Here is a 26,867-nt window from a genome sequence, read left to right on the forward strand (position 1 = left end):
TTGTAACAAACATTTAACTGGGCATTTCTATAGAATCTCATAATCCACTGATTGATCTCTTTCACAATATTTTGTATTCACATACACTCGAAACATATTTTAACTGTAGAATGGGCTATCTCATTGCTCCTGAAAATACCCCTGTGGGATAGGCAAGTAAACACAGCTGTCACATGTTACAGATGAGAAAGCTAAGGCAAAGAGCTTACGTGACTTGCCCTCGGCAAATGTAGGGAATAAGCACTGGAATAAGTTGCCTAAAATCTCCGTCAGCTGAGATTTTCGAGAACAAATTATCAAACCTCTGTCAGACATAGCTGAGCTTGGCTTAGGGCAGAAAAAAATACCAAATACATAATCTCCTTACAGGACTACTGTATATAAAGCTATGAAAAGTGTATGCCCATTTATAAGTCTGGGTAAGAAATGAAGAGTATCTGAGCCCAAACTCTTTGCATGAATTAATGAACAGCAACTCCTTAGAGCATTTTACCAAGGCTGAAAAATATTAGCCCTACTTTATAGATGGATAAACTGAAGAACAAACAAATTCTAATACTTGCCCAGTATAAAACTGTAAATCAGAACTGATTCCAAACCTCTCAGCATGTAGGTCCCTAGTTTAACATCACACATTTAATATCTGCAATTTACTTCAAGAAAAATTTGACATTAGGATGCCGATACAGTGAAAAATCCGAATTCTTATAACTGGGGTGAAAGAATATTAACTCAGCGTTTGTCCTGAAAGCAGTTTGCGACAAGTAGGCAAAGTAGGCTAAGTTCACCTACAGATGTCCTAGTAAAACAGCCAGGGAAAGAAAACAGAAGGCAAAGACCAACTTGATCTGCCAAATACATTCACCCTCAGGCCACACACCATTTGGTGAAGGAGGGTGGGGAGGAGAGTCTGCTTTGCCAGACGGAGTAACTGGGATGGGGAACAAACACAGAAGCCTCTGCTGCTGCTGCTCCACCAGAAAACCTTGTCCATGTTCACAGAAAATATGCTGAATGGCTAACAAAATAGACCACCAGGCTTTGGAGGAAAACCCTGGTCTCTCATTAAATATGATGTAGCAAATATGTAGTGTTAAAGCTTTCCTTAAAGTAAGCTCTCCAGAAGCTTTGGGGTTTTTTTTCTTCTCTCTAGTTCTAATATATTTTCTTGAAATTTTATCTACAAACACAGATGTGGCTGGTATATGTTTAAACATCACACTGGTACCTAAGCAGAACTTGTAGTACTACTAGTTATTAAAATTGTTCATCTTTCTATTGTAAAACCCTGTTTCTAGTTGCTTAACAACCTTTTAACACCTGAATTGAAGTCTTCCCGCTCGCCTGCCTAAAATTGATTTTTTTGATTCTGTTCAAGATTTCAGCCATTTTTGCGTTGCCAGTCACCTCTCCTCTGCAATGGAACTGCATCTTCCCACGTCATTTTGAAAGGGGGACCCGACACCTGACTGCAATGTCATGGCCACACCACACTGTCAGCTTTAACTATGGTATTTCAAAATTCTCTTGCGCTCTAATTTCTATCACGAAATCACCATTTCAGTGCAGCACCCTGTGTGTGCCCATAACTCTCTACCTACAGGTGTCTTCCAGAACTTGGCAACTGAACTGCTCACTTACGAGGGCGGAAAACAGAAATATTCACACAACTTTAAAAGGAAAAAATGGGTATGAGTCGACAATAAACTGAAAACAATTTCAGAAAGTAACTTGCTAATAAGTACTCCCGTTTTAAAACAACTGAGAATTCATCTCAAAGTACAGCTATGCAGAGCCTAGGGGAGAAGTCAGACCTCCATCACAGGTGACACATTAGAATTCCCGCCACCAAAAAAAGGTGCCCTCCCCCCTTCTCCCGGGCACAGGGGATTCATATGTATGCATGTGGCATTATCTTCACTGGAAGATAACAGTAGAAGGAGATGAAAAGGTTTTGACAGCTGTGACCTAAGAGTACAAACAGTGACACACAGAAACACCAAGCAGACTGAAAATCGCATGGAGTGATAAGGAGAAAGCAGTATATAAAAGGTGTATCTATTAACTTGGCAGGTACAATAGAAGACAAAGCTGTGTAAATACTGCATCACTTCTTGTTTCAAAGAAATAGGTTCTCATGCATCTGCACAGTTCTCATGCCAGGATCTGGAAGCCAATGGATCGTGCAATGAAATGCAGATGTTTAAACAACACACTCATTTCATTTTCACCAAAGCCTAAAGCATACAGCTTCGTAAACAGAGACAGGGGTGACCACCTGGGCAAAGTGTCTCTGAACATACTGATCAATGACTACAATTTCATAAGAATGCATATGTTCAGCTTTTATTTATTATTCCTTTTAACATACTTTGTCAGTGGAAGAAGTATTTTTTTTCATCTGCATTTCATACTCCTCTAGAGAAATATATGTTCTGGTACGTACATATCAACCAATTACAACAACGAACAGAAAATTTTCTCTTGTTTTTAATTTTTCAAGAAATAGCACAAACAGACATAAAAACATATAACAGCATAGATGAAGCCACAATAAGCAATGAGAAAAAAAGCTCAAAAAAAAGCACCTTGCCTATTTGCAATAAATAAATAAATAAATGAAATTAAGACGCTGCTTCTTTATCAGCCAATGTCCATTTGATTTTTATAGTTTCTCCTTGTTTAAGTATGTCATTAATAACTTTCTAGAACAGTTATGAGATGCATGCTAGCTCACATAAAACAAAACCACTGTATGTCTATGGGGAAATTGCTATTCTAAGTACACCTTTGTGTGAAATAAAATTTAAATAAATAAATAAATAAGCAAGCAAATAAATAAAAGCTGCCCCCCTAACCCCAAAAGGAGATTATTTTCCTTTTCAAGACAAATAACCTAGCCTATATACTAAGTAAACACCTCCCTATAAATGTGTAATTCAAGTCTTTTGAGATCCACAAAAAATTAAATGAAACAAACACAGGGAGACACAGAATCAATTAAATGAATCAAAAGATCTTTTAATACTTTTTAATCGACTATTCTTATGAGGACTAAGCTAACCTCCAGCCTCACCTGGGTCTTAATCTTTCACAAAGCAAATTTTGAAAGGCATCCTCCCTGCTGTAATCTATACACGGCTTGAGGTAAATACCCAGTTATTTACAGCATCCCTGAACCACCAATATCTGGGGTAACTTACCACCCCCAATGGTTATCTTTATAGCACTTTCAGCTCCTACCTGTCTGAGTGAACCCTGATTTGTATCCATTAGCTGATCCACCCTCTGGGGTCGTGGACGGTGACACCGAAGAATTTGGTTTAGCAGAGAGGCTAGCAGCAGATGATTGCCTGCTTCTACATTCTGCAAACGAAGCAGCTACAGTACATATTAACAAGGCCTGCCTTCCAGTAGGAAAGTTCAGCAACACGGTGGCGAAAGGTGACAAAATGTTAAAAGCATACACACAGCACGTACAACAAACAGCAGCAAATGGCAGCATTCAACGAAAATACGGCTCTTGCAGTTTAGTCAACTTTGTCTTCTAATTAAGAAAACCTCCCTGGGGGCCACTCAGAGGGCCAGGCAAATACAGACCAGATGCTGCAAAATGGCAAGAGCCCTCCGTTCGCAGCTTCCAAGAGATTTGAAGGTATTGGACATATCCCAGGAAACACTCAGTGACTTCTGTGGCACAACCTTTATAGAAACCGTCATATGTTGCCCTTTAAAAGGAGAAATCATGCTGAAACCCAGATTCTCTTAGTATGCCTCCACAAAACCTCAGGGAGATCTCAGTGCTGTAAGTGTCTGTCTGGATGAAAACTGAGTTGAGGGAGGAGAAACTCACCTTAAAAATCGCACATTTTTAAAACTGAGATCCATTTTTAAAACCGAGATCTAATCAGGTTTTGTTTGAAGAGAAGGGGGTGTTTAAATGCATTTCTCTTCTTCTAATTAGACCTTTAACGTAAGTAAAGGCTGAAGGGTTACCAGATGGATGGTAGCAATATGGGGATAGAGCCTATCAAAATAATGCCCATGAGGTCGATTCTTGGTCGATTTTCTAAACTTTCATGGGTGCTCAAAACACTTGCAATCAGCATATAACCAAAAGCAACCCCTGTATCTGCCTCTTCCACATGTGCATTGACATGTCCCTGACAGCATTTACCAGGAACGCACCAACCCCAACTGCATGAGCATCAGGAAGGGGTTTCAGAAAAAGGATTCCAAAATTAAAATAAGGTTTCCTTTTTCTGTATTTGGAACTTCAAAAAGACACTACCAACTTAAATCTTTCTGTAGTTTTTGTGAAAAACGCTGCTGAAAAACATATCCACTCTAAAGCAGTAGTTAATTATACTCGTAACTGAGAAAAGCAGCTGAAGCCAGGATCCCTTTGAACCACTAACTGGTACAGTACTATAATCACTCATACAGCTCGGTGATAACCATCTCTCTCTGGTGTCATGCTGCCATTCACATGAGGATGTGACTCTTCAGATGTGTGTCAGTCCTCCTGTGGAGCTTCTCCTCTCCTCACATCATCCTCTTTGGCAAGAGGCACCAGATCAAACTCTGTCTTTACTGAGTGAGATCATGGCTGAGGAAGACAAGCAGTCTGCATATATACCAACTTAGTAGACAGAAAGTAGGTAAACTATTCTCTTCTTGAGTCTTTGCATGGGTTTAGCTCCAAAAACCTGCATCCTCCAATAACAGACCCCATGGCTACCTTGCCTTGGGGTCACAAATGTCATCTCTTTAGCACATAACAATACTGCACAGGCTGCTCCGATAGAGGGTAAGCGCAAGTGTAAAACACACCGTAAATGGCAAGAGTATGCAAGATTTCTCCTCTTTCCCTGAGATCAGCGACCTGAGCTTTCCTAATCTTATGGCGAGTTAGCTATCCTCAGACATTAGACAGATTGAATTGCACCTGCTAAGATGAGTATTAGTGGAAAGCCAATGCCGGAGCCCTGGCTGTGAGTCATCTTGCTTCAGGCACAGGAAAAAATCAGCAGACTGAGCAACCTTATTTCTTCTACCAAGGTGGCTGCACATCCCAAGAAGGGTATGTGCAGCCATAGGGCTGCACTGAAAGCATAGGGAGATGAAGGAAGACCATTTACGACTGCATGGTTACTATTAGGACTTAAATGAACCTCTTTGGCAAAATCTAGACTTTATTGAAATCAGTTGGAATTTTTCCTTCAAGCAGTAAAGAAATTAATCTTCCACAGTTACTTCTGAATGCACACATTTTTCAACAGCAACTTTCAATTTTTCATTCAACATCACACTAATATAAAAAAACCTCCTAAGTGAATGGGCATCTTAATTACCTTTCCAGCAAATAAGGGGTCCCTTTGACAGTACACCTTGGGAGCTTCTTACTAGGTAGTACTTTAAGTGCTTCTGCTTCTTTGGCTGAGTGGTTAATTTCAAGTTGATATGATTGGAAAACTCTGTGAAGTATCGAAATCCTCTTTCTCCACAGCCTATACAATTCCCAGAAAATCCTGGAAGAATGAAGCAGAAGGTATACACACAGATTAAATGACTTGTGCTATCAGCTAGGAAAAGGCCATTTTAACCTACCTGCACATTAAGTTCAGAGTGAATGGAGGCCTCCAGCCAGACAGCTTCTGTAGATGCCCTGCTCAGCACACGTGTGTCAGGAAGCAGCCAAACACAGGCAGGTTTTAGTCTTAGCTTTTCTGAAACTCTTCTATCTTTCTAGGTCATATTAACTTATGCCAAAATCCTACCACCAATTTTCCACTCTACACAGTGCAGAAACGAACAACTACTTGGAGGGGGAAGCTATTATGCCAAGCTAGGAAATTTCTATGAGGTTGCCTATTTTACTTCTACATTTCTACATTTAAAAAACATAGGACCCAAGCTGCATGCTTCCCTCTCTCAAAACAGTGCCTAACCCATAATAGCCACTACAACTTCATGTGGCTAAAATTAACCTTAATATCTACTGAATTTTCTCTGAGACTCCTTATACAAGGCACTTTCCAAGTAAGCTGGACCTTACAGCTTATTAAGGTCTTAAAAGCAATCATTTAATGTCAAGATTGTCATGGCAAAAGTTAGGAGTGCTTCAGAATGTTTTTTAAAAACCTACAACCTTTCATGAAAGTAACATTTTGAGGAATAATGGCAGAAGACTGCTTTTCTGCAATGTTTCCAACATGGTTTCACAGAAGGAGGTGAAATTTTGAGTTGAGGTCTGGAGGACAGGGTCCAGACTGAGGATTATATGCACCCTTATTTCCAGAGCCATTCACAACTATGTTAATGGCAATCTTTGCACATAGATGGCAGCGGTCTAACATCTCCTAGGACAAAGCACAGGGCATGTTCTAAAATGGGCCTACTTTAAAATCCTTGTTTGAATAAGCCCTCTATTATCTAACGTTGAACAATTAAACTCCTCTGGTTTATTTGCCACTCCTCTGAATCACTTTAAACCCTTAATGAAAAAATATTTTATATTCTTTCTGGAACATCAATAATGATTTCTAATAGTGCTTGGCTGATGACTACCTAATAGAAATGCTTTATTTTTGTTTTTTTCCATTCCATCAGTTCAAGATCTGTAACAGAACCAATTTCTCATCCTCACTAGTATCATTATTTTCCACAATGCCAAGCACCTCCGAGAATACTGGTTCCTACACTCACCTGTCAGCCAAATTTGTAGTTTTCTGAAAAAGATATTCAGTCTTTTTGACAAAATGCATTTTTCCATAAAACTCTTATTAATTAGGCCATTGTCTTTAGCCTTACTGTGCCTCATTATCATCTTTTACCATCATGTTGCTGAGGATGCCAAGAAGTAGATTTCTTCATCCTGTTTCTCCTGGGAACAGTGCTTCCCTTCTTCCTTGCAACCCACAGGAACTATTGGTGCATCTCCATAGTTGTCATTTACAGTCATCAGGGTCTCACAGAGCTACCGAGCCAATTCTTTGCCCATAGGTACCAGTTACACAGGCCTAGAGGCACTTAGCTATGCAACATCAGCAATGCCAGAGCAGAGTTGTGAGTCACTAGGCTCATTATCAGATGATATCAGAGATGATGGACGGATACAAAACTGGGGGGGCGGGAGGAAGGAAGGCTTACCAACAAAGACAAGTAGTACTACATTTAATCAGACTAAACACCATCTGTCTATCAGATAGTTCTTATTGATCAACTCTTGACACTTCCCCCCTTCAGTGGGGGAGCAGCTCCTCTGAGGATGGCAGTATACACCAGAGTACCCCACGATCCCACGTCCCCAACTGCACCCAGCAAGGGCACATCATACCACAGCTCCCATCTAACTCAGGCCAGTGGGATTTCTGCCTCAGGTCCAAAGGTTTACAGTGTGTAGTAGCGCATTAAATGGGTTTAAGGGAGAAATATCATTAAAGCTCATAAGTACAAAAAGGAGGTGTTTTCAATAGAGATGCAAAATATTGCTAATCTGGACCACAGTTTAAACAGTGTGGTTAAATCAGGGTATTTATGCTTTATTGTAAGTTCTTCCCTGTTGAAAGGTCTTTCTGAATATATTCTAGGCAGCACAATGACTGGAGGAAGAAATGAGAGAGTAAATTCAAAACAGGCTAAAGGAGCCAAAATACATTAAATCACTTTTACTAGCCTGTTAAAATGTGTACCAGTTGTGAGCCAGGCAGGAAATCTAGGTGCACATATGCCTGTCTTCAATCACCAAGAAGCATTCTTGTATTAAAATTTTAAAGCTCATAAATGTAACCAATTATGACATAAATGTTTTTTTTTTTTTCCCTATGTATTAGATTTTGAGAGGCAAACTGCCCTCAGAGCTCCTATTGAGAACAATGTTCCTGGTGGAGCCAAGGGCAGAATTTGTCCCTTAATCCACAGAAAAATAGATAGCTCATCTTCTACAGTTGCATGAGCATACTTCTTCTTAAATGAAAATGCTGTAAGCATCAACAGAGATGAAGAATATGTGGATAGTTCACATTTAGAATGCCAGGGCTACAACTGACTTCTGCCCACACAGCTTCAATTGTGATTAATTGTGGAATCAGGGACTTGTTTTAAAATGGGCTTTTAAGGCAGGTTCAGCTACGGATTTAATTTAATAAAAACAAGCCTGTCCTCAACATATTTTTAATAGAAGGTCATTAGCTGAAATGACTTTAGATAATTTTGAACTGACCTTTTTCTCTGAATTATTATGACACGAAGAAAAAAAAAATCTCTTACCTAAAAGTGCATTTTTTCCATGATCATCTGGCAAAAACCGCTTGTCAACAGCGCAGACTAGAATGTGCTCAGGAAGGTTGGGAGATTTGGCTCCTACTAACAGGAAGCCTGCTGGGATATCAATTTGCTCCATGCACAGAGATACTAACCGTAAATCCTTGCCTGCTTGACAAAAACCTACAAAACAAACCAAAACAAATGATAAATCTTCAAAAGATTTTGTTTCATTTTCTTCTTTTTATCAGTTCCAAAAGCAAACGGGGCTTCACAACTTGATGCTGTAACTGGGGTTTTAATATATCCTTTTCAAGGGGAATAGAGGAAATTGAGATAGCATCTCATCAGATCTACTAGCTCAGGGTTTCAGAGATAATAAATAAACATTATTTCAAACAGATCCTGAACACATTCAGGCAGAGAAGAGAAGTCAGTCTCTAAAGACTAGACATCAAATGGCTCAGAAACTCAATTTTTCAAAAACATTCAAAATAAGAAGGAAAGTTTGTGATTTTGTAACAGAAAACACCTCTTAAAACATCCCAAAGAATATTTTTTCTTTGCTGAATTTTACTTTACAGTCTTTTCAGGAGAACCAATTTTGTCTTTGTTGCTTGTAACAGGCTGGCATTGGTACATAAACATCACTAAATAATACAAAGAAATGATAAAAATTGATGACTGAAGTTTAGTATTGACTACTAAAGGAAAAATATTTTGAAATCTAATTTTTAACTTGTCTATACATTTTAGGAATTCCAGCAAGCAAAAGATTAATTCACTGGTTTTAGAGATGTACAGCATGTTTTCTGTATGTCTCCAATTAAGTCTTTTGAAATCTCAATGGACTGCATGACTTCAAGTCTCCAATTAGTTTTTTTCCTACTGAAATACACACATGCACACAAAATAAGAACATAACGTTTGTTCTTGTGCTGCTGGTCAATGTAAGGCCAAAGCCAGCAGCAGAAGTGGGCAAAACCGGGGCCTGGAGTGAGCTTCTGCTGTTCCATGTCCTGCAGTGAGCAGGTGGCAGGCTGGGACACACGAAAAAGCAAGACAGGGCAGCCCAGAGCTGTGGCCGGGCACCGCAACGGGGCTCTTGAGAGCTCAGGATTCAGGGTGAGCTCGGCAGCCGCCCACCAAGCAGCCACAGTGGGGATTTTCAAAAGGTTGGATGGGACAGTTTAGGGCACTTCGAATCACAGAGCAATTACAGGGCCTCTGGAGGTCGATCTGGTCCAATCTTTTGCTCATACCAAAACCAAATTAAATTCTTTTGACTAGGTAAATTTTTAAATTGACTTTTGACTAAGTAAATTAACAACATTCAAAGACTCTTCCATTAGCTTCAGCACTGGACTTACAGGGGTCACAATCACCCGTCGCTTTTTAGTACAGCTCCATCATATTATTATTCTTGAGCAACTTCTACTTTCAAGCAAGGAAATGACAGATGTGAGAGAAAGCAACAGTCGTGTGGCTTCCTCCACAGGAAAGGATACGATCACACCAGAATTTCTGATTTCCCTCAGGCAGAAGTCAATGAAAGCACTACCAAGTTTTATGAAGAACCAGACTATTATGTTGTGTTCCCCTCCAATTCTCACTCCTCCAGCTGCAAGATCAGTGCTATGTTCTGGCCTCACACCTCTCCCAGCAGCAGCTGGTGGAAACCCCTCCTATTTCAGGATGTCCAAAGACATCACACATTTATCCATTGACCATCTCTCTTTCACTACAGCCATAGAAATATCACAACATAGACAACACGTGCATGCATCTGCATGAATCAATATTTCAAAAGAAAGAAAATAAAAATCATCATGTGTCCTGTTTTAACTTTATTGTTAAAAACAAACACATCAAACTAAATTTGAAATTACTGTACTATCTAGCAAGACTTCAGTTATTAATATATATTACTTATACTTAATTTAAAATATTATTCAAGTAGTCCACAGTTGTTACAGAAATTGTAAAGAAAAGTCAAACCACTGGAGAAAGACACTGACTAAGCATCTGGAAACACAATGTGATCACAGCTTAACCAACAGCCACTTCAGCCGTGACTAATATCTGTGTCTGCACTCTTACCTACTGCACTAAAACCCATAGTTTAAAACTTCAGCAAAGATAGTGAAAGCTAATGTTGTTTTTTGTTTTTATGTCAGAACTGTACCAGGCAAAGAGCATGCGCAAAGTGGAATGCACAGAGTCAGTTAGCATGAACTTCCTGGCAAGCAGCAGCTTGCTGAAAACAGGGTCCAACACAGGTTCAGTCTTGTGCCTACACCCACAATCTGCAGAACCAGTTCTTGGCTGAATAGTTTCTTCAGTCTCTCAATCAGCTCAGTTCCAGCAGCAGCTCACTCGAGCTAAAAGCTAGCTTGGATTCACCCCTCACACACCTTCTTCCAGCCAACAAATTAAAACGAAGTGCCTAAAGTTTTTATTTACAAATCAGCGGATTTTAGTGATAACTTACCAATAAGAAGGAACCTATGTTTTAGGGGAAAAGCATTAAAACTGCATATTTAAAGCAAAATTTATTCTTTTCCAATTAGATGCAATTTGATTTTAGTATGTTAAACTCTTTTTAAGGTGTATTCCTTAGAAACATATTGATCCTAATCAAATGAAAGGCTAGGTACCAAGCTAAGTATTATCTAGACTTTTCAATGTAATTTAGAAAGAAAGAGTTGCAGATAAACATAGGAACAAAACTCCCTTACATTCAAAACAGAATTTGCCTATTCAAATGTTTATGCCATTTGGGTACTATGTCCAGAATTTTCAAAACTGGCCTTAAATATTTAGGCATTCAGTGAAATCTGAGTAGCTGACATGCTTAGAAAATACCATTCTATATCTAGATTTAAAATAGAAAAATTACCCACTGCTGACAATGCAGGCAAACAGGAAATCTGTAGATAAGGATTATGAAACAGCAAGTTCGGTAAGATTTCAAGACAGATTTAAACCTGTGCTTTTACACAATTACTCTTTAGCCTACCTAAAAATTTTCAGGAAATGCCAGAAGCACAAACAGTGACTAAAAAGAGGCTTCTGAATTAATTGTTAGTAATAGCAATACTAGGACACCGAAGAAAGCAGGATTTTGGTTGTCAATGTTGTTAACAGTTACGTTACAATATAGACTTGCTTTCAGAAAGAGCACACGACATTGAGAGGGCTGAAGATCATATGAGAAACTTAAAGCCTCTTTGGCTCCTGCAGGGTTTTGATGTCCCAGTGAGATGAAGCAATGCTCCAGCACTCCACAACATCTGAAACGGAAGCAAAGACTCTGCTATCATCCAGGCTAGGAGCAAAACAACTTCAGCCACACTTTGAGCAGCTGCACATCACCATTCTGCATGAGTCCCCAGGGGAGAAGGTGCAGGAAACCCACCACAACATCACATCACCTTAACAAGTTTATAAGCATTACTTGCACATCTTAGCAGTACCTGTTGAAACAAACTGATGTATCTCAGCCTGCTATGATAGGCAACAGCAGCCTCTTACCTGAGAGACTGTTGATCTGAATGTATTTAATATTTCCCACCATTTAGGATATGTAGGACTGTACTGTAGAAATGCTGTATCCTGCCTAATCTGCCAACAGTACCTAAGATTTACTCCCTGTATCGTCTCCACCCAAAGTGCTCTCAGATCCCTTCCACGTTCCCCTTCTTCCTCCTTGCACAATCTCCTCCGGCATCCTCCTCTGCTTTGGTTGGCGACATCTCTGGATCAGAGGTATGTATGTGTAGGCTGGCTGGCCAGCACATGCCTCTGTAATGTTTAGGCTGTGTAAGCGGAGAGCTATAATTACTTTTCTGCTCCAGGGGACATTAGTTTGGGGACACCGATGTCATCCAACCAGCCCCTGAAATCTTGCTGAAATTCAATTTCTTTAGGATCTCTACCTCTCTGCCAAAAGTGGCAGAAAGCAGCTACCAGCCTCCCGACAGATGGGCAGCAGAGCTCACAGGCAGCTGCCGAAACCTCGTTTTCTGAGGGAGCGAGACAAGTAACAGGGCTGACGCTAAAACGTTTCCTCTGTCTCCCCTTCTGCAGAGGGGAAAGGGATCCCGATGGGTGTGCGGCAAGAGGGGGCAGCACAGCCAGACCCTCAGAGCCTCCGGGGGCTCTTCTCTTGTTTATTCAACAGCTGCAACAAGAGAGCCAGGGAGGGCCGCGGAGCTTGGCCAGGTACAGCTGGGGCTCACTTCGACCAGGAGGTATGGAGAGAATGCAAATCTGCTTCTGTGCAGTGAAAGTCTTGAATTTTCCTTCAAAGACAAGCAGATGGTATGTTCAAGAGCCCTTCATTATCCTTCTTTCCCTTGGCTTTTGGGGCTGCAAATCACTCTTCGAGCTTTAAGTTCCTGCTGCTTTTTTAAACTGAATGAGAAAATTCCATGTGAGAAACATTAATTTGGAAGCAATTAACTGTGTGTGGGGAGAGGAAGGAGGGATTAACCCCTTTCTCTGCTATATTTATATATATAGAATTGTATGTTTCTAACTAGCAAGCAACACAGAGACCCCAAACCTTTTTCTTCTGTTTTGCATGATTTTGCATTGATATTTAATTATCTGAGAGAGAGAACCATTTCCATATTAGGAAAGACAAGACATGATGTCTCTGTACAAGCAGAACCTGTGCTGCCCATGTTTAAGATTTAGAACGTGCAAAATCAATTTACATTTATTATTAATTATTGATTTATAATTGAGTTTGCACCTAAATTTCTATGTCAAGCAGCACTAACACATATAAATCTTAAGAAAAAAGAATGGCACTTCAGTGTCACATTTACCTATGTACGAACATCTAAGTATAAAAAGGAGAAAACCCATGAGCCACTAAAACAAACCAGCTTCTCTTTATGAAATATAATGTGTAATTATAAAAAGTAAAAGCACACAGCTGAGCTGTTCCATTAAAAAAATAATCTTCCCACAGGACCTCAGCTTTGTTTTAAATAAAGAACAGGCATTTATATTCTGATTAGAGATTTGTAAATACCAAGAGCAGTCACAAAAAAGAATAATGAATAGCTTTTACAGACATTATCTGCATTTCTTTGAAAGAAGATTCATTAGTTTTTGCTTCTGAGAAGCACATTTGCATTCTCCAACATCACTTCATTTAAATTAATCCAGTCCCATCTTCCTGAAAATGAAAATGTATCCCCGCAACTGTCAACACCTAGAAGTGCTGGAATCGTCTTAAAAATGAAATTTGTATATATTTTCCCCTTCTCCACCAGTAATAAGTAGTTTCAATGTGGGGTACTAGCCCCTTGTTGTACTGCAATAAATGGGGTATTTGCATAAGGAATTAGCTTCCAAGAATTACATGTGAATTACCGGTCACTGTCACTTGCTATTGTAACTTCACAGTAACTGATCAGGTGTTAAGTACCTGCTTACCTAATTGCTTCTGAAACTACCTTGGCCCTTCTTTAAGCATCAGGTAAATTGAGGATTTACTAACAAAAGAAAGGTGCTACTATTGTGTTTCCCACAGCTTGCATAAAATGCTATTCCACAAATTAGAAATAGCCTCTTTTAAAGCTACAGCAAACAAGTGGTTCAGAACAGCTTCTCGTATTATTTTGTCGCATATTTGAGGTACCTGTATGAAAACGAAGACCTTATTTTCACGGAACGGGTAAGTTAGGTACCAATGTTTGTGCTGAGCAGCCCCTGAAAATAAGTGAATCCCCCAAATACCATTATTCTTCTTGATTACAAAGTCTTTACTTTTATGACTAATAGTAAGGATCAATGGCAGATGCCTTTGCTCTTTCCAATGGGCTAACAGGAAAGTTAAGGGATCTAATATTATGGCCAGCTAAGAAGGAACATCCAACAAACTGTCACTTGTGAGGCACTTATTTTTTTAACTGATGAATAAAGGCATTAAGATCTACTTTCTGCACCCATGTGACTGACAACTCAGCCATCTGAATAAAAGAACAATTCACCACAGAAAATAATACGATGGTTATGGCATAAATCCTGAATTCAGGAAAAGCAAACAGCACAAATACCTTAAAAGGGAAAAAGGTTTCACCCCATCTGTGCTAAAAAGTGGGAGATGGGTTTTACAGCAAGCAGAGCTATGAACTGCAGGTTCTAGTACCGATATTTTGCTCTTGGATAAGTAATTAAACACATGCTTAGTTTAAAGCATCCAAATGCTTACAGTGACTTCAATTAGTCTATTAGTATTATTTAACATTTTCCTAATGTTATTTATCTTTGTAATTAAATAACTAAGATAAGGGATGTAAACAAAGGCAGTGATCCTGTCTTACATCTCTGGAAAGGCATATTCATGAGATGAAAGACGAGCTATCAGATTAATATCTTGCTGAGATACTGCATACGGTGCAGCATGAATGTTTGGGAACCTGGGTCTTTTAAACACTTCTGTAAAACTGTCCTAACAGATCATTAGCAGTATTTAAAAAAATGTATTTTCCTTTCCTTTTCCAGATACAAAACTACTGCTCTCTTAAGTTAGCTCCTTGAGATCAACATCGAAGAGCAAAACAGATTTTGTAAATTCAGAATGGTAAACCTGACAAAGACTAATGAACAATCCTAAAATTCTGCGGATGTAACACAGGAAACTTTCTTCTAGGGTGCTCTGATCATAAAAGACTTCCAGATAAAAATCAAAACACAGAACTGCCCCTGGAAGGTAACCTTTTTCCAGGACATACTGAAAAACATAATACCTTTTATTGTATATAGGTACATATTACCTTATATGTATACATAATGCCTACATGTATACATAATTAGATATATTATGTAACTATAGCGTAACTAGGCATAACCTTGTGACATGCAATGTGCAGCCACAGCATAGAGGTCTGCATTGCAGTGAGCACTTGACAGCCGAGCACCTCCTTGTAGTGTCACATCAGGCAGGGCAGCCTTATGAAGCAATCCTGAGCAGAGGCGGCAAAGGCACTGGCAAACATGGAACAGCTCGCACGTGGATGAAAGGTCACCTCTCAAGTAAAGACATAGACATTTAAGTAACATTTCTGTCTGGGCGTGCAAGCGCAACCAGAAATCACCACAACATGCGAGTGAGACTCAGAAAGATCTCCTGATGTCATATAAAAAGCTCTTTCACCATCGAATGAATGGTGGCCTTGGAGCCAGATAAGGTTTTGAGCCCCACTCCCACTACTGGCAGGCTGGTCCAGAACCGCGTCACCAATAGCTAAAGAAACCTAAACCTTTACCCTGAATGCATTCACAACCATTTTATGCATCCATTACACTTCTGCAGGGCCCTGTTGGTATGACCGGCTCTTCTCCCTCCTTAGTGTTTTATCCTTGATATACTTACAAGGTGTAAGCATACGCCATCTCAGCTTTTGTCCTGGTAGGCAAAGAGCCTCGTTAGACAGAACTCCTTCCTCTTACCATCCTGTTGGTTCTCCTCTGCATCCTGCCCAGTTTATTTTACATTTCTTTAACAGAAGTGATCAGAACTGCTCGTGCTCTCCACAGATTTTGCAGCCTTTACTGATACTTGTCTTCAATTGAGAATACCTTCCTAGGAATACATCATTTTATACTTTCTCCTTCTCTGCTCCTACCAATTTACAAACCTCCAAAGGATAGCAAACACAATTCTGTGTGAATAAGGAATTCTGCCAAGAATATTCCCCAGCTTCCCATAGCAGCCAGCCTTTCTATTCTTTGTATTACAGGGAACTGGAGGTATATTGTTATGGAGATTAATCACGCTCATATAAGCTGCATTCAGAAGGGGTAAAGGCAAAACCATCAACATTTGCCACCAATTACCCGCCCAAAATGTCGAAGGATTAGCAGTCATTAGTGCTTACTTCTATCACTGCATATAACCATACACTACAATAAGGAACAAAACCATTCTACAAATTACAACTTTTTATGATCTCTGCACAAGGAAGCCCACAATTCAGGAAGATATTGAACAAAACGTCAAGAATGGTTTTTGGATCTGGTGGGAAGGGTTGTTTGTTTCCAAGGGTTTGAGGGGGGTGGAAGTTGTTTTTAAGAGAAGCGTATCTAATAAATATGAATAGATCTTCCCTCTTCAAGGAAGTTAAATCTTCAGAATAGCACAATTATGAGATAAGATGAACCAATTACATCAAGTTTACTTGTTCCAATAGATATATTCATAATGATCTGACCCTTTCTTTAACACATTTAGAAACAAACAAAAATAGTACTGTCAACAACTTTGCTTATTTAGACTAACCATAAGGACAGCTCAGGGTAAACTAGTAATGGCCAGCAGGCAGGTGGCAAAGACAAAGCAGACAAGCTTCCACTACCATCCCCCTTATCCCCTTGGCAGCAGAAGGAACACCTCCATTTTCTCTCTCCAAACTCTTCCTTCTGCCCATGGAAGCAACTAAATCCAGCTTTGCCAACATTTCTGAGAATAATTTAGGGATAGATTGAGAACCAGCCGTACTGATGCTGACTTATGCAACTTCTTTGAGGACAGTAAACCAGTGATGACCAAAGAAAACAAGGGGCTTTCAGAAACTAATAAAGTGCCACAGCAAGTCTTAGACCCTGCTTTCAAATAATGCATTACATTTTATGTCCTGAAACAAGTCCTCTTATTCCGTATTTTCTCAGATTTAAGGCTTTGCCTATAAACTGTATTTCCAGACTTCCTAGCTCAAAAGTTTCTAACTATAGAGACTATGCATTCTAGTTGTAAAGATCACACATGTAAAAGAATGGACACCAACCATCAGTAGTGCAAGACCCTTCCGGGGCAGGTTTTTGTGAATACGGGATTGGTGGACTACTTGAATCTGACATGTCTTCATCCTCCTCTTCATCTTCCATTTCATTAACAGTTTGGTTGGTAGAAAAGTCCAAGTTTCCATTTTGTGAATAGCGATGTACTAACTCTTTATCCAACTCTTCTACCTTTGGCTTCACATCTGAGCAAGAATAAAAAATAAACCAAACTTTTCATCAGTACTTGCATTTAGCTCCTTGTAAAATAAGCAGCATGCCATTCTTTCTCCTTAATGAGGCCCAAGATTCAGATTTTGTGTCACGCAATGAACTGCTGTGTGGCTTTTTATTGTTTTAATGAAACATATCCCACCCTTTTCTCACACAGAAAAACAACAATTGAAATGTGCCATACTTTCATGGTTACCTTCCGGCAAGAAAGGAGGCTGGTCAGGATCCAGGTACAGCTGTGAGAAGATTGGCCGTGGGACAACGCTGCTACATCTCAGAGAAGCTTCTATAGAGTTATGAAGAGCTTCTTCAAAACGGGCAGATTTTAGTTGCCCTGCATATGAATTCCCCATGATCTAAAAACACAAAGAAAACATCTGATAAGGGGGTGGGAAAATGCATATGCAGACCATTTACAATGAAGACTGAGGTCTTATTAACATTCACCATGACAGCGACATAAAGTTAGTAAGAAAGTATGCTATGAAAATAACACCTCTAACTAGTACTACATGTTCACATTTCTCTCTCAATCTGGTAGACTGTGTCCTCTTGCTTCAATAACAGCTTTTAGCACATTTCCAACACGCTGCTTTGTGTCTTCTGCATACATGGCCTCTCAACAGCCTCAAGAACCTGCCTGGTGTAGAATTTAATGAAGGGCAGCTAAAATCATTATTACCGTATTTTTTAGGATTTTCAGAGTAGACTACAGAAGGGTACATAACACAGAAAATTAAAAACGTCAGGTTTGGCTTCATCGCTAGTTGTCTAACTGTGTTAACATAATTTTACTTGTCAGTATGCCATCATTTGCAGAGAAATAATACACAGACACATCCAATAACTTGAATTTTTGGTCTTGCTAATATTAACTGAAATTATGCGGAACGTAAGTTCTCTGTCTTTTCAGGGTCTTTACCTCTTATCTTCAATGTAACACTATGATTTACATGTAGTCTGATCCATATAATTCAAATTGTCTAATCATACTCTTACAACAGAAGATGTAAGTAAAAAAAGAGAGAAATAAATAACAGCCAAACCATACTGCTTTGACAATTAACATTTATGTTTATAACAATGGTGAATTTATGAACTTTATGAAATATTCAAGCACAAACAGACCATTACTTCTCCTTGGGTGACATTATACAGCTCACAGCCTGTTATATTTGTGCTCCCCGCATTAGGATACAGACTCTCAAATGTAAACATTTAGTAGCAGGATGGCCATGGAAGTTTTACAATGAGCTGAGGGAGACTCACTGAAACATGAAATTTTCCACTTTGCTGGATCGTTATACCATATGACATTTGTTCCACAGAAACAGCAATCTAACATTTTCCAATATTCTGAATACAAGACTGCATTTTTGAAGAATTTTATTTCAACAGAGATAACTTTTCCCCAGTTAAATCAATAGATAGAAAAGTACAAAACCTTATAACTTTATCTTTGTACTTCCCTTCACTAGATGTCACCTAGCCCTATGACCAGGAAGAGACCTTGGCCAAGAAGATAAGTTGGCATTTAGAAAACCTACAATTCTACTCCTGCTTTATCACTGGGTTGCTCAAGGTCCTCAGGGCCACCTGCAAAAGACCAATAATGATGACAGCCACTTACAGCAGCATTTGAGATCTGCTGGTATAGACAAATATCTAGGAGCTAAATATTACTACACTACTGGAATACATAGGCATGAAGTTTATCTAATTACTCACCTCCAACCTGGGAGAGAAGCTCAGTTCAGTTAGAGACTTTATACAACTTTGGGCTAAGAACTCCACATCTCTGACTTAGACCCGCTTTTAATAAATTTTGGGGCAACAGCATTTCCCTACCCCAACCAGAGACAATATAAACACAATTTCTTAACATGACACATTCAGGTAGTTCAGCAATAAAATATTTAAGACAAGTAGATTTTCTTTTTCATTCTGTAAGTTATCATTAAATTTGGAATGGCAGGGAGTGTGTACAAACATAAAACTACAAAGTGAGGGAAAAAGTTACACTGAAGCATCTTTAAGGTTGTAGTACAATAAACCCTGTCAGGTGCCTTTGAACAAAGAATTGATAAAAAACAGCTAAGTGACTGAAATCCTGGTTTTACTGAAATCAGTGATATTTCCATAAATGTCAGTGAAATCATGACAAACTATTACATCATTAAATTGCATACCATAAAATTTCATTTCTGTGCTGTGGAATTCTATGCCAGGTACGATGTACTTAAGGTAGGATTTCAGGAATGTATTCAAATGAAAAGACTTTAGTTAAAATACCATAATAAAAATGAACCAATCTTTAAGAATGAGAATATTTGCAATTCCCACAGCACATCATCTATCTGAAGTTTGCTCATCCTCCATGTTTTCTACAATCTATATGTTGTATACAATCTATGCCAACTATTTCCATTTTGACGGGAAACTATTAATAAAATATAGCATGCACACAGCAAAAATGCTGGCGAGCCAAGCCTATTTAATTTGCCTCCCTGGAATCTATACAGAGAGACTTATGGATGGCAATTGTCGTGGATTTACCTGAGAAGGTTGGTTAACGTTAGGAGGACGTTTCCAGTTTGTCAAGAGAAAACAAGATTGCAGTTGGAAGCACCAAGTAAAGGAAAGCTTAGGAACCACAACGTGTGTGAGCACTGGTCTCTGCAGCATGGAAGGGGAGCAGGAAGGCTTGTCGGCGACGTGCTTGTGCAAGACGGGGCAGGCGGAGGTACCAGAGGGCAGAGTGGCCGGGGTCCTGCTGGGCTGGGAGCCCCAGAGACCAGCGCCAGGGAGCCAGCACTGGGCAGCTGATTTCCTAACACCGCCCGAGGCCATTAGGACAGCTGGGCGTCATTTGGAGTTCAAGGGAGCTGACGGGGGAGAGCAGGGGCGGGAGGAGCAGGAGGCTCTCCCTCTGCAGGGGAGAGGAGCTGGTGAGACCCTCCGACAGTGAGCTGCTGGCTGGTTGGGGTTGTGCCATCCTGATCCAGCCTGCCCAAAAGCCAGGAGCACCAATTCAAGGTATTAATGCCTTAGTGTTTCTGCTTTTGATTCTACCCCTAAACGCCTAGTGCAGTTAGGAAGCGCTTCGTTTTCCTCCTCCCAATGTAAATGGGAGGCAGCTCACAGCGAGCCCACCACAGCAGCGGCAGAGGAGGCTGCAGGAGCACAGCCTGCGTTGAATGCGTGGCGGAGCGGGGCTCAGGAGGCAGCAAAGAGTCTGGAGGAAAAATAAGTTGGTGGAATTTGAAGGGAAGGATAAAAGAGGAAAAAAACATTTCTGTTGTTAAGACATGTATCTGCCATATCTGCATTTAAATGTGACCAAAACCAATGATTTAATGTAACTAAATTAATGCTCATTGTTAAAAAAAGTTATCCAAATAATATGTCTATCCTACATTCCTATATGAGGCCATTTGGTAAAAATAAAACAAATAAACAAAAAAACCCTTGTTGCTTTCTAGAGTGAAATTAAGTGTTCCCTAAAATTCTGCACATCTGATGTAGCGTCAGTGAGCTCAGGGGGATGTGGGAAAGACAGTCCCAGGCTGAGTGCAACTGAGAATACCTGACACAGTGCCTGAGAGAAAACGGAGCTGGACTTGACTGAGGAGTTCCTTCCCAATCTCACAGGCCTGTTTTCCTCCTGTCAACACTGATACCTCAGTGCTCACCCTCACACTCACCGTCCTGTACCCAGCCATACTGCACCGACTACGCCAGAGCTTACTTGGGTGTACTGAGAGGTTTCTAATGGGCAGGAGGTTTGATTTGGGAGTGAATAATTCCTTCCATATCGACATACACACTAACCGCAGCTAGCTCAGCAGATTCCCAGCAACGAGCAATTTGTACATCTGTAATACAGTATTCCAAACCTCACCTTTCCTTTTACCTGCACCACTGGATACCAGTGTAATTCATAAGTTGCCTTCTTCTCTTAGCAACTTTTTGAGTTCTGTTTTGGATTGGACTTTGCAGGATATTAATATCTGCATTATGCAGAGTATATATGTATATTAAAATTTGCTGCTATACATTCTCCTCCCCCACCACCCTGCCAAGGCAGAAGGTTCAGTTTGACAACAGCCACTCTCCAGGCTTCCCCGCTTTACCTCACCAACTTTGCCACTCTACTCAGACAGACAATTTTTATTTCATGTCCTTAAAACTTACTATAAAGAGACCAGAAGACACAATTAAAACGGAATAATTTCAAAATGAAATGTGCAGCAAAACATGAAATAAAAGGAGAAAAATTCAGATTACCTGCACCTCCAGGCTCTATCACTCTCAGGGTACTTCTCTGCAAAGATCCAGATACCAAGGCATCATGATTACTACCCAACACATCTCCACTGCTGCTATGCTTCTTCAAAGCAGATTTCCTAAGCCTACTTCAAGTCTTCTTTGCAGTGGCCCATCACTGAACTGGAGGATTAACTGTGAGATTTGCTGGAGTTTGAGAGCTGCCTTAACAACAGAGCTGGAAGGCAGCCCTCACATCTCAATCTCGGTCCTTACAAAGAGACATGAACAAGGCAATCATGAAATTCCACTAACCTGACCACAGGTGAGTAAGTATTAATGCTATATTTTTAATAAAAAAGTAAATATGGGCATTCATTACAGAAAACAAAACTACAATTGACGGGAGCTTCCAATCAAGGCAGACAGAAATGGAAGTAACATAAAGAAAATTTCAGCGATGATTGAGTTTAGCTCCGCATCGCTTAACTGTGCGGTGAAGGACCCAGGGAAATTCTGATGACTCTTTCAACTCCGGAAGCTGAACTTGCAAGAAAGTCTTGTCAGTTCAATCAAATAATCTTGTCCTATGCTGTCATCCAGATTTCAAAAGATCTGTGCAGAAACAATACACTGAATCTTCAAGAAGAACCAGAGCCCAGCTTCTTTACTGCTCCAGAAGACTTGCAGTGTTTAAGTACAGAAAACTCTACCCACTTTTAGTTAGAAAAATAGGTGACTATGGTCCTTCACATACCAAAAAAAAGTAACCTCTGGAAAGTGGATTGTTACCCAATAGCTCTTTGGAGTAGAACTGCACATTGAGTTGAAGGCTCTGCTAGTAAAAATATAATCAGATCATTCAGTACACCAGATACCACATATTTGGCCTCCAGGTGGGTCATGACCCCAGAGACTTTAAAGGAGAGGAACTGAACTGGAGGATGAGGGAGGGGGTGAGTGTTGTTGTTATGGCTTAAAGCAATTTCACAATTACCTGATAGCGAATGATGAATCTGATGCAAACACCCTCCATTAAGTCGGCTCTATCAAGTCCTTACTTTGTGTTTAACCTAATGATGTAATTGTGTTCTCCAAAACACATAATCTGGCTTCTGATCTGGCCTAACCCCACAGGAAAGTTTCTCTTCAAAGGAAAAGAAAGCAAGTTCCTTCACAAAGGCACTACCAGGCCCAGCACAGTTGCTGTATCTCAGAGGGTTATCTTAGTCAAAGAGAGACCAGGCATCTATTTATGCTGTAGAATTGTTTGGGAACTGGTTGTTTCAGGTACAGCTAGCATTTTCTATTATTTACATCATTCTTATTGATGTGCTGGGAGTACTACTTTTTCCCATTAGAGCATCATTAGGATGTATCGTGAATATGCATACAGCAGAAAGGATGACAGTTAATAACAACAATAACAAATATATACGCTAATTAAAAGCGTAGATTTCGAAGTCAAAAGTATATACCCAGCATTAACCGTAGCATTCAGTGGGGAAAGACTTTTGTGTGACTCAATACAAGAGTGCAAGGCAGAGTAGTCTCATGAACAGACCCCTTATCTCATAACCTTTGCAAGATCCTTTTTTCCCCCCACAGGCCTTTCAAGATCCCGAGATCCTCACCCTGCTTTTGTCTTGGTTAGGGATATTCAAACTCAACTGTAAAAGAGTTTACGATCTTACAGAGCAAGTAACAGACAAATAATTCATTCACAAACTCTTTCAGGAAAAATGAATGATTAGTTTGTATTGACTCTGTTTACAGTGGAGTTTCCTTTCACTTTTAATTTTATTTTGAAGAAAATATTGATAGTATCCAATACCATTTAGAATCTAGTCTTTCAGTCTGATGCTGCCACTACTGTGTAAGAGGAATGGGAAAGATCAAGAACGCCTATTTTTTTCCTGACAAGGTTCTTCCTCCTATTGCTCAATTAGTAGTATCTGTACTTGGAGTAGTGCATCAGATTACCCAATAAATTTGGACATTTGTCCAGATAAATTTGGACAATTCCTTGGACAGAGACAGACAAATGGATACACAACAGAGCTACATGCAGGATGGTGGAACAGGGCAGCTGTGAAACAAACGTGAAACAAAAAGCAAATCACAAGTGGTGCTAATATGGACACTGCTATGCCCTTACTGCTCCATCCCTTCCACCCCAAGACTATCCTCATAGTCTTCAGGCACAGTTCACAAAACAATAAACATACTAAAGGTAAAATTCACACCTGAATTCAGGATGGTGTTAGTAAGTTGAACTTACACGCATGAAGCCGTCAACTTCAAATCACCCCCAAATACAGCAAAAATTAAGTCTGAATTGCGTTTTTAAAAATTCAGTGATTTGAGAGTTTACACTTCAACAGTGATGTAACACTGACGCTCAAAAAGGAAAACCACCAAGAAATAGAAACTGAAACTCCATCTCATCTCTTTTACTTAAAATTTGAAATGTCTCTTTAGTTCCTTTTAACAGCATTATTTACTCAGCTGTACACATAAAGAGGGGTTTACAACTGCAATCAAACATAGAATCTATTGCGAAGTGCAATGTTACAGAAGCCAATGCAAGTTAAGCTCAAGTCAAGATTTACAAAATTGTAGTTCAGTAATTTTAAGTTCAGCACTTGCGTTTATTGCCTAACATCTTGCATTTTTCTTCATCTTTCAAATGTTCTGATAAAACTCTCCCAGAATCTTTAGATGTAATATTTTATAATTCTGAAGTTTTACAATACTGTTTCAGAGTTAAGTCTGTGTAGTTAGAATCAAACTACATAAACCCAACGACAATCAGTTCTTCTTATCCCCAAACTGGAGCCAGAAGTCATTTTGCAAAATTTCTGCACATGAAGCTTTGTGACAAGAACTGTACAGACTTCGCACTGGCTTTACTTTTCTCTAGGTTATGGCTCCCACTCAGAAAAGAAATGTCGCATTCCAGGTAGGCTGAACTCCTACGGCATAGCGAGAGAAAAATTGGTGCAGTCGGTGCACTGGGGATGCTCAACACATTCCTCTAGTGAAGACCGAGATGATTTAAGGATTAAGGATGTGCCAAATTTCATTTGATGCCATTTCCTCAGTAAACAGATGCAACAAGCAGATGAAAGAAAACAACTCATCTCACTACTTAATTTATTGAATTCACCTACAGTCACTCCACAATATGCAAAAATTATGGAGGACTAGTTTCTGTGAATAAACGATGCTATGCTAGAAGCATTTAAGGCAATATATGCCTGCCTGAATATGGAAAACTACATGAAAAAGTACTATAAAGAGACTTGAACATTAATGGAGTAAAACAGTAGCTGATAACCATTTGGCGGGGTGCTTGGAATCACAGAACATCTTTTGACATCTGTTGTAAATGCACGGCTTTTGTGCAAAGACTGCTTACGCACGCAAATGCTCATATACAAATAGGCACTATATGTTCTGTTAGCACTTGCATGCACTCGTACATTTTTACTGTGTCTTTTGCACTCTCATCCACCCACACACATCTGTCACACAACACTCTCCTCACCCCCAAGCTTTTGCAAATATATCATTTTCCTAATTATTCCTCCTCTGCCTTCCTACTGTGGAAAAAGGAACTTAATTAGAAACCATAAATAAACCATATTTTGTGTTCATAATATTAAGAAAAAAATATATCCTTTTTAGTCTTCTCCCATTGCATCCCCTGGTGTTTCATGGAAAGATCGATGATACAGGGTTGTGGAAAATGACAGGAAGTCAAATGACAACAAATTTGACCATAAAGGCTATAAAAGAGTAGAAGAGTTAATAAAAATGTAGTTGTCAGTAATAAAAAAAGAAATGCTCAGTAGTATATAACCGAGAATGAGAACATTATATAGTGGAGTATGAACTTTACATCAATAGGTCTATATCCTTCATAATATAGAAGCTTTCAGGAGTTAATTATGTTGATTTAACCTATTCTGACTGCAAGGCCTTTAGAGCCCTTTTAAATGATGTTACAAAATTAGTAGATAAGTTACTGTGAAGATTTTCTAGGGTTTTTAAAATTAATTTGCAGAAGGTGGAGCAAATCCTTTTATGCTACTGGGATCTTTCACAATGTACATAGGGAATGGAACATTTCTATGGACCTTCAACAGAAGAGGCACATTTTCTCTTTTCTTTCAACAGAAAAACCTTCAGGTGAAAAAAGGTTATCACCCTACAAACCTACCTTTTGAAGTTTTGGTAATGTTAAAAGACTTCATTATTTTAGAAGGCGTATGTGCTCACACTTGGATGCTCACACATTCATTGCAGAGGCAGCACAAACAAATCACTAAGGAGCACTTTTGAAAATCTCAGCCTGCTTCCTTAAAATAAGCATGCTCATACATAGCTTTCCCCATTTATGTTCTCTCCACTAAATCAATAGGACTATTAACCACATTATTAATGCCCGTGCAATACAACCAAATCAGTAATGGTGCTTGATCCCAGCTCTAAGATCAAGGCATATTTTTGCTGTGTAATTTTGATTTTGCAATCAGTTGCAGACATGAATTACGATTTATTCTCCTAACAACTTAGTGTGTTAGCACAATCAGACTATTTACATGTTTGAATCCTTTCAGCTACCACCGCTAATAACACAGAAGATAAAACTAATGTAGTATCTAAGTAATTAATGTAATAACTATTTAAATAACTGTAACTGCATGTAGCATTTTGCTGCTTACTGAAATGTTTTTCCGAGTCCAAATTTGTTCCCCAAATCATGTGTGCAAAATTGGTACCTGTTCCCAAACCTAACAGATTGTTATTGAAACATTGTTATTTTTATATACTTTTCATATACCTAAGTGTACAGTCATTCACTGACAATACCTATTCTGCTAGTAATATACAGATCTTATTGTAAGTTATTAGCTAACAACTATATTTAGTAATTACTAATTAAAACAACTATTCAGAACTATTAGAGACATAAAATGTGTTTATATAGTTTAAAATAATCTATAATGTAAACTGTATCTTCTCAAATGCATCAGTTAATTAATTTAAAGCTGTAAAGCTGGAGAGTTAATGTTTATTTCAATGGAACACTGTCTAATATCACACCATTTAAAAAAAATTGTATGTGGACTTCTTTAATTTCCATGACTGGGAAGCTCAGTGAACAGTCTTTTTATTTTTACATCTTTCTAAATACGAAACACAAGTCCATATTTGTCAACAATTTTAATGCTGATAACTATCACCAATTGCTTACTGTCATGCACTATGTAATTTTTTCCCCTGAGGGGTTGCTTCTA

At 39.2% G+C, this 26,867-nt stretch overlaps 1 protein-coding gene across 1 annotated transcript in view; it reads right to left on the reverse strand.

The window, feature by feature from the left end:
• GREB1L (GREB1 like retinoic acid receptor coactivator) overlaps positions 1 to 26,867 on the reverse strand; it is a 148,754-nt gene that overhangs the window by 48,066 nt on the left and 73,821 nt on the right. The window contains exons 3-6 of the mRNA XM_075142009.1: positions 17,492 to 17,651; positions 17,070 to 17,267; positions 8,272 to 8,448; positions 5,355 to 5,531 (exon numbers count right to left, since the gene is read on the reverse strand). Coding sequence (XP_074998110.1) covers positions 5,355 to 5,531; positions 8,272 to 8,448; positions 17,070 to 17,267; positions 17,492 to 17,648 — 709 coding nt within the window. The 5' untranslated portion in view covers positions 17,649 to 17,651. The remainder of the gene's footprint in view (positions 1 to 5,354; positions 5,532 to 8,271; positions 8,449 to 17,069; positions 17,268 to 17,491; positions 17,652 to 26,867) is intronic.

Source organism: Calonectris borealis, chromosome 2 (genome assembly GCF_964195595.1).
Source record: "Calonectris borealis chromosome 2, bCalBor7.hap1.2, whole genome shotgun sequence".
NCBI lineage: Eukaryota > Metazoa > Chordata > Aves > Procellariiformes > Procellariidae > Calonectris > Calonectris borealis.